This window comes from Oncorhynchus tshawytscha, linkage group LG05, assembly GCF_018296145.1.
Source record: "Oncorhynchus tshawytscha isolate Ot180627B linkage group LG05, Otsh_v2.0, whole genome shotgun sequence".
In the NCBI taxonomy this organism is placed as follows: domain Eukaryota; kingdom Metazoa; phylum Chordata; class Actinopteri; order Salmoniformes; family Salmonidae; genus Oncorhynchus; species Oncorhynchus tshawytscha.
Genome location: NC_056433.1, coordinates 75,095,703 through 75,104,512, shown reverse-complemented (window position 1 = coordinate 75,104,512; position 8,810 = coordinate 75,095,703). Strand labels below are relative to the sequence as shown.

The following is an 8,810-nucleotide window of genomic DNA, read 5'->3' as shown; positions in this document are numbered from 1 at the left end:
TGTTGAGGAATAGGCACTAACCTGCCCAAACTGCTCACCCATAAAATGTGTAGAGTGAGGCGAGCTATGTTGGGTGAGGGTAATGTAGGACGCTATGTAGCTCAAGTGGTTTCAAGTAATCTGGTCAGCAGGTGTGTGTGTGTGTGTGTGTGTGTGTGTGTGTGTGTGTGTGTGTGTGCGTGTGCGTGTGCACGCGCATTCTTGTTATTATGTTGTAGGTGTGCTTTGATGGTCTGATACAGCAGTATAGTATATCAGATGGTGTGCAGAAAAAGATCAATCAAATGAATGACTGTCTCATCCAGTATTAAATGACATTGACATCTGTCCCACTAGATTACTGTGATTAGACCCCTGATCGCCCTTTCTACCACCTCCGGCTTGGCAGCACTGACTGTGGCGAGAGCTTTTCACTGATGGTGCTGTTACGGAACATGACTCCTCTGTGAGAAAGCATGAATCAACATCAGCCAAGTAAGCAGAAGGCTTCGAAATGGGCTATTACGTCGGTGTTCAAGTGTTCTATTATTCGTGTCCAGTTGGAATGGGGTGGTGCGTTTCACATCAGCACTATTACGGTAGGCGTATAGGGATATTGCAGTACTTACGGAAGGCAAGTTGTGCGCTACGGTTCAGTTTTCCCCTCTGCAGCTGTCATCGTGCAGGTGGAATCTGCGTTTCGACGAGTGGCTTGTAGGGTTTACGTCCATCTCCCTGTTGTGTATTTCATGCATAGGCCTAAACTAGCCTAATCTAGAAAGGACTATTCCGTATTGAGAAGCAAAACCACTCGTTTGGACTCGAGGGAAATTTAGACTATTCTTACATAGGCTTCTGCGACTGTTTTTTTCTGAGGAAGATTCACATTATATGAATGCACCTTCACAGCGAGCCATTGGACTTAATCGCGATAACCTTTCAGTGCGAATTTAACATAATACAGACCAGTGAATGTGTATTTATTTCAACTGATGAGCGCATAATCTCAATAGATTGTAACAGCGCACTAACTTCACAGCATCGGCGGTGTTTGCAATGGTATTGGGCTATTTTCTACATACATGACCTCAACAGGACCATAGTATAATAGTGTTTCTCAATGTTCTGTCTGTTGATAAAACTAAAAGGACCTAGTGCATTATTTAGCCTATTATCTCAGGCGCATCGATTGGAGAGGAGTTGCGTAGGATGCCAGACGTTGCAATTAGAGGTTGCTGTTATTGCAGTTTGACAGACAAGGATATCCAAGAATCACAGAGGACGTAGTGTGCTTTTGACTTGACAAAGAACGGAACAATATGGATGAGGGCACAGCTGCCAACGAGTCTATTCCAGATTTAAAAGATTTAGAGGTGAAAATCGGATGGAAGACACCTGAGGGTTTGCTCAAGTGCATGCGGGAAGAGGCGTCCAGCCACCGCGGAGATGTCAAGTTGAATTCACTGGAGACCAAAGACCGAGACATCACGGGCAGGAGTCTGGATGAGAAGATTCGAAAATTAAAAGTTGATATGGTAAGCTCTTATTTGGAGCAGTGCCTTTCGTTGGCCTTGCCATTAGTTATCCACATTTTTATTTTATTTTGTTGTTAGAAAGATTATGTGCAGTCGTACAACATTTGCTCTTCTTTTGACATTTAATGTTATAAAGATTACCTAACAACTCAGAAAGATGTTGTTGGTTGTCAGTAGCCCTACAGTGAACAAGATATGTATTTAATATTGATCCTAGTCCTACATCCTCTTCCTGAATATAAGGCATCCACCCAATCAATAATTCTGCTGATCTTCACCATGATAACAGCGGCAGGTGGCTGAGGTTGCTATAGATTCATTATTGTCAACAGGTCATAATTGGTGTTTTCAGAGACTAATAATTGGCCTAGGGATGGATTACTATTGTATTATATAATGCGAAAGAACTGGTAGGCTATTTCATTTACAATCTAACGGTTCATTTATCCTATTAAACCAAGTTTATTGCAGGCCAGCCATCTTTCATTGATAGGCGACATTCCGAGTTTATCATAACAGACGTCATCATACTTCTCTCCCCTTGGTGCAAAAACAGGACTTCAGCAGAGAAGCTCCGGGTGTGTTGTTTTTCCCTCGTGCACAGATGTCTTGCATTCCTATGGCAAAGACAGGCTCGCGGCGGCTGTGTTGGTGACGGCGCAATGTCTGTCGTATTGGAATGATTGTACACAAACAGCACATGGTGGATGCCTGTGTTCTTCTAGAACCCGAAACAAGTCTCATTTGTCGCATTGGTTTGGTTTGAAAATAGCGATCCACAGGTTTTGTTTGTAGGCCTACCACTGCTGCACTTCCCTGCGGTGTCGTTCTGTCATCTGCACTCTGACTCGCCAGACAATAACCACAGACTACCCCAAAGACTCTGGCAAAGAAACCTGCAAAAAATTACATATGGTGTTATAGGATACAGTATGTAGTCCATGTTGCCCATAACAACTCAATATATTATGTTAATCCAAACTTTCTTGCTTTGCCAGTAGAATTTAGTCGATAGCCTATACCCAGAGGGAATACCACTACCAGCCATTTGGGTGATGATGTTTTACAGTGCTGATATTGTGGACCACTAGTGAGTGGTTTGAACAAACTAAACAGCAAATGTTTTAAGGTTAGGGGACATCAAGAGGGTCATAAATCTTTGTGCGGCCAGCGTCACGTAACGACCCCATGATTTGCTTGCAGCCATCCCCATTCATCAGCCCTGCTGAGCCAGAGGATGCAGGGCTCTCTCCCTGGTCAAAAGTAGTGCACTATGTAGGGAGTAGGGTACCATTTGGGACGCATACAGAGGCTTCAGTGATTAAGAGCTACCTCTTAGTCAGAGTGATCTTCCCACTGTCAGACAGCATACATAGTGCTGCTGTGTGTTGGGCCAATATCTCATCGATCTGAGTGGTGCTGGGTAGCAGGAGAACAGATGGGTACTGAACTTTGCGCTCTCATCACAATTCTGCTTTCACAAAATAGGCTGCACATATGCATGTGCACGCACACTAATTCTCACAAGGAAACATGCGTGTACACACACCATTGGCGTAACTCAGTTTCTCTGGGCCCCCTGCAAGGTCGAACCCCCAAACAAACATCTAATGCGTCAGCCAGACAGCCACTCACAAAGTATAGACTACTGGTCGCAGTCCATGGTGTTGAAATTGCAACTTGCCAATGCTGCTGCCTATCAAATCAATGATGCCAGGGCATGTAGTCTATAGCTTTGCTTTAGCTAATGGATATATTTTTATTGGTAGGCCTCTTTGGTCATCCATTTGTCATGTTAAGCCTAACATTTCACTAACCTATACACAGTGTCGCCTGGCTGGCGGCAATAATGTAATTACTTGTTCAGTAATTAAAGTTGGATATTCAAACATTGCAGATAGTTTAAAAAAAAATGTAGATGCAACCGCATACTAATCAGCTACTAATAGATTTTTTTAGACTATACAACTGTCCTGTATAACCTACCTGAACCTGCATGACATGAGCAATCCTCGCAATCTGCACTGAGTATATCCCCCCCTCTCCTTTACCATCAGAATGGACTAAATTCGTCAGGCCAGGGACTTTACACGGTGTTGAAAGCTATCCACAGGGATGCTGGCCCATGTTGACCAATGTGTCTCACAATTGTGGGTGATGGACCATTCTTGATTCACATGGGAAGCTGTTGAGCGTGAACTCAGCAGCATAGTACATCTTGACACAAACCGATGCGCCTGGCACCATACCCCGTTCGATGGGCACTTAAATTGTTTGTCTTGCCCATTCACCCTCTGAATGGCACACACATACACAATTCATGTCTCAATTGTCTCATGGCTTAAAAATCATTCTGTAACCTGTCTCCTCCCATTCATATACACTGATTGTATTCTACATCAATAAGGGATCATCGCTTTCACTTGGATTCACCTGGTCAGTCATGGAATGTCATGGAAAGACCCTCCAAGAACTGTTGTCCACTAAAGATCAAATCAAATTGTTTTAGTCACATGCGTGTAGGTGTAGACCTTACAGTGAAATGCTTACTTTCGAGCCCCAAACCAACAATTTTGTTTAAAAAAATATGGATAAGAATAATAAACAAAAGTAACAAGTAATTCAAGAGCAGCAGTAAAATAACAATAGCGAGACTATATACAGGGGGTACTGGTACAGAATCAATGTGCGGGGGCACCGGTTAGTTGAGGTAATATGTACATGTAGGTAGAGTTATTAAAGTGACTATGCGTAGATGATAACAACAGAGAGTAGCAGTGGTGTAAAAGAAGAGGGGGGTGCAATGCAAATAGTCGTGGTAGCCATTTGATTAGCTGTTCAGAAGTCCTATGGCTTTTGGGTAGAAGCTGTTTAGAAGCCCCTTGGACCTAGACTAGGCGCTCCGGTACCACTTGTCATGCGGTAGTGGAGAGAACGGTCTATGACTAGGGTGGCTGGAGTCTTTGACAATTTTTAGGGCCTTCCTCTGACACCGCCTGGTATAGAGGTCCTGGATGGCAGGAAACTTGGCCCCAGTGATGTACTGGGCCGTTCGCACTATCCTCTGTAGTGCCTTGCGGTCGGAGGCCGAGCAGTTGCCATACCAGGCAGTGAGGAAAGTCAGGATGCGCTCGATGTTGCAGCTGCAGAACCTTTTGAGGATCTGAGGATACATGCCAAATCTTTTCAGTCTCCTGAGGGGGAATAGGTTTTGTCGTGCCCTCTTCACAACTGTCATGGTGTGCTTGGACCATGTTAGTTTGTTGGTGATGTGGACACCAAGGAACTTGAAGCTTTCAACCTGCTCCACTGCAGCTCCGTCGATGAGAATGGGGCGTGCTCTGTCCTCTTTTTCCTGTAGTCCTCAATCATCTCCTTTGTCTTGATCACGTTGAGGGAGAGGTTTTTGTCCTGGCACCACACGGCCAGGTCTCTGACCTCCTCCCTATAGGCTGTCTTGTCGTTGTTGGTGATCAGGCCTACCACTGTTGTGTCGTCTGCAAACTTAATGATGGTGTTGGAGATGTGCCTGGCCGTGCAGTCATAATTGAACAGGGAGTACAGGAGGGGACTGAGCACGCACCGCTGAGGGGCCCCTGTGTTGAGGATCAGAGTGCCGGATGTGTTGTTACCTACCCTTACCACCTGGGGGCGGCCCGTCAGGAAGTCCAGGATCCATTTGCAGAGGGAGGTGTTTAGTCCCAGGGTCCTTAGCTTATCGATGAGCTTTGAGGGTATTATGGTGTTGAACGCTGAGCTGTAGTCAATTAATAGCATTCTCACATAGGTGTTTCTTTTGTCCAGGTGGGAAAGGGCAGTGTGGAGTGCAATAAGAGGTTGCATCATCTGTGGATCTGTTGGGGCGGTATGCAAATTGGAGTGGGTCTAGGGTTTCTGGGATAATGGTGTTGATGTGAGCCATGACCAGCCTTTCGAAGCACTTCATGGCTACAGACGGTAGTCATTTAGGCAGGTTACCTTAGTGTTCTTGGGCACAGGCACTATGGTGGTCTGCTTGAAACATGTTGGTATTACAGACACGGACAGGGAGAGGTTGAAAATGTCAGTGAAGACACTTGCCAGTTGGTCAGCACATGCTCGCAGTACACGTCCTCGCCCTGCGGCCTTGTGAATGTTGACCTGTTTGAAGGTCTTACGTACATCGGCTGTGGAGAATGTGATCACATTGTCTTCCAGAACAGCTGGTGCTCAAATGCATGTTTCAGTGTTATTTGCATCGAAGCGAGCATAGCAGTAGTTTAGTTCGTCTGGTAGGCTCGTATCACTGGGCAGCTCTCGGCTGTGCTTCCCTTTGTAGTTTGTAATGGTTTGCAAGCCCTGCCACATCCGATGAGCGTCAGAGCCGGTGTAGTACGATTCGATCTTAGTCCTATATTGATGCTTTGCCTGTTTGATTGTTCAGAGGGCATAGCGAGATTTCTTATAAGCGTCTGGGTTAGAGTCCCGTTCCTTGAAAGGTGCAGCTCTAGCCTTTAGCTCAATGCGGATGTTGCCTGTAATCCATGGCTTCTGGTTGGGGTATGTACGTATGGTTACTGCGGGGATGACGTCATCGATGCACTCATTGATGAAGCCAATGACTGATGTGGTGTACTCCTCAATGCCATGGGAGGAATCCCAGAACATATTCCAGTCTGTGCTAGCAAAACAGTCCTGTAGCTTAGCATCTGCTTCATCTGACCACTTTTTTTTTTTACAGATCTAGTCACTGGTGCTTCCAGCTTTAATTTTAGCTTGTAAGCAGGAATCAGGAGGATAGAATTATGGTCAGATTTGCCAAATGGAGGGCGAGGGAGAGCTTTGTATGAGTCTCTGTGTGTGGAGTAAAGGTGGTTCAGAGTTTTTTTCCCCCTCTGGTTGCACTTTTAACATGCTGATAGAAATTTGGTAGTACAGATTTAAGTTTCCCTGCATTAAAGTCCCCGGCTACTAGGAGCGCCACCTCTGGGTGAGTGTTTTCTTGTTTGTTTCTTGTTTGTTCAATGCTGTCTTAGTGCCAGTCTCTGACTGTGGTGGTACAAACATGCATCTGTTTTCATCTGCCAATATATTGGCTGTCCCCTGAGCTTCCTATACAGTTAATCTCTTTCCGTAATGGGTTGAGGCCGGCAACTAAGGAGAATGAGAGGCTTAATTAAAGTTACAGAACTGCTGTATTTGAAGCTACACTCCCTTCTCCTCACTTTCCCTGGCTGGACCTAGCTGTCTGGCTGTTTTGACAATCCCTGTAGCTGTCGCTTATGGGGAGAGATGGTTTCCAAAGTATTTATCATAAAGAAGAATAGAAGCTTTAGGCTCTCGGTCTGCTATGTGCTTTTCAACACCTGAGTAAATTCCACTCATTGCACTGGCTCCGTCATAGCCTTGACCACGGAATTTGTTCACTGATATCCCCTTTCTTTAAATCAGTTTGCTTTGAGTTTTTTATGGCCAGAGACGCATTTTCAGTCACATTCCTGTCACATGTGCCAAATACAACAGGTGTTGTATTACCGTGAAATGCTTGATGACAAGCCCTTAACCAACAATGCAGTTCAAGAAATAGAGTTAAGAAAATATTTACTAAATAAAATAAATAGTAACACAATAAAATAACAATAATGAGGCTATATACAGGGTATACCGGTACCGAGTCAATGTGCGGGGGTACAAGTTGGTCAAGGTAATTTGTACATGTAGGTAGGGGTAAAGTGACTATGCATAAATAATAAACAGCAAGTAGCAGCTGTGTAAAAACAAAAGGGGGAGGGGTGTCAATGTTAAAATCAATGACAGGCGCATGGGCCCCCAGAGCTCTACGGCCCCCACCGCATTGAGGCACCTTCTAACTAGCAGAGGTGTCCTTTGTCGCCACTTCTCACCTTTGCTCCTGCCCTCTGATTGTCTTTTCACTCACTCACTCACTCATAGGGCTCCTTTGTTGCTTTTTCTCATCTGGCCTGTTTCAAGCTTAATGCTTCTGGCCTGTTTCAAATTTCATGTATCTTGACTGTTTCAAGTTTCATGCATCTGGCCTGTGTATCATTGATCCAGACACAAATGGTTTTGTTGGGACAGACTTTGACACACTGCAAGGTGTAGACAGGCAGAGACACAGATCATACTCAGTCTGGTCTTAGTGTCATGCTGGCTGAATACTGTCTGACTACTTTCCCTCCAGAAGTCCCCAGCTGCTGTCAAATCTCAGACGGGTCTAAACAGCTTTACTGAGTTAATGGGGCTGCAGGTAGCCTAGTGGTTAGCGCGTTGGACTAGTAACGTTAAGGTTGCAAGATCTGTTGTTCTGCCCCTGAACAGGCAGTTAACCCACTGTTCCTAGACTGTCATTGAAAATAAGAATTTGTTCTTAACTGACTTGCCTAGTTAAATAAAGGTGTACAAAAAAATTAAAGAACATGGAGGTGGAAACATTATGCTTTGGGGGTGTTTTTCTGCTAAGGGGACAGGACAACTTCATCGCATCAAAGGGACGATGGACGGGGCCATGTACCGTCAAATCTTGGGTGAGAACCTCCTTCCCTCAGCCAGGGCATTGAAAATGGTTCGTGGATGGGTATTTCAGCATGACAATGAGCCAAAACACACGGCCAAGGCAACAAAGGAGTGGCTCAAGAAGAAGCACATTAAGGTCCTGGAGTGGCCTAGCCAGTCTCCAGACTTGGAGAAGATCAGCAAAGAGGAGTGGGACAAAATCCCTCCTGAGATGTGTACAAACCTGGTGGCCAACTACAAGAAACATCTGACCTCTGTGATTGCCAACAAGTCATGTTTTGCAGAGGGGTCAAATACTTATTTCCCTCATTAAAATGCAAATATGACAAGTATGACATTTTTGACGTGTTTTTTCAGGATTTTTAAAATTTAATTCTGTCTCTCACTGTTCAAATAAACCTACCATTAAAATGATAGACTGATCATTTCTTTGTCAGTGGGCAAACGTACAAAATCACCAGGGGAGGAAATGCTTTCCCCCCTCACTGTAGCTGCCTGTTTGGCTTCTATTATCAGTCTGGAGCTCAACTGTAATAAAATAAAACCACTTCTTTAGACTGTTATGTCCACATATAGGCTACAGTCTGCCACCTGTATCTATGTGTGTGTCCTATAAAAAGGAAAAGTCCTAAGAATGTGAATGCCGCACTGTGTTGTTGGAGTCCAGTGCATGACTCACCCCCTACCTCTCCCTGACTGCTGCTGTGCTGTACAGATGGAACTCACAGGGGAGAGACATGTGCAGGCAGATAGAACAGGACAGGAGGGTTGTGTGAAAGAATG

General features: G+C 44.9%; 1 protein-coding gene across 1 annotated transcript in view; it reads left to right on the top strand.

Annotated features, from left to right (window-relative positions):
* The first annotated feature begins 404 nt into the window (after positions 1 to 404).
* Positions 405 to 8,810, top strand: part of LOC112233946 (leucine rich adaptor protein 1-like) — a 29,872-nt gene continuing 21,466 nt past the window's right edge. Inside the window, exon 1 of the mRNA XM_024401862.2 lies at positions 405 to 1,514. Coding sequence (XP_024257630.1) covers positions 1,299 to 1,514 — 216 coding nt within the window. The 5' untranslated portion in view covers positions 405 to 1,298. The remainder of the gene's footprint in view (positions 1,515 to 8,810) is intronic.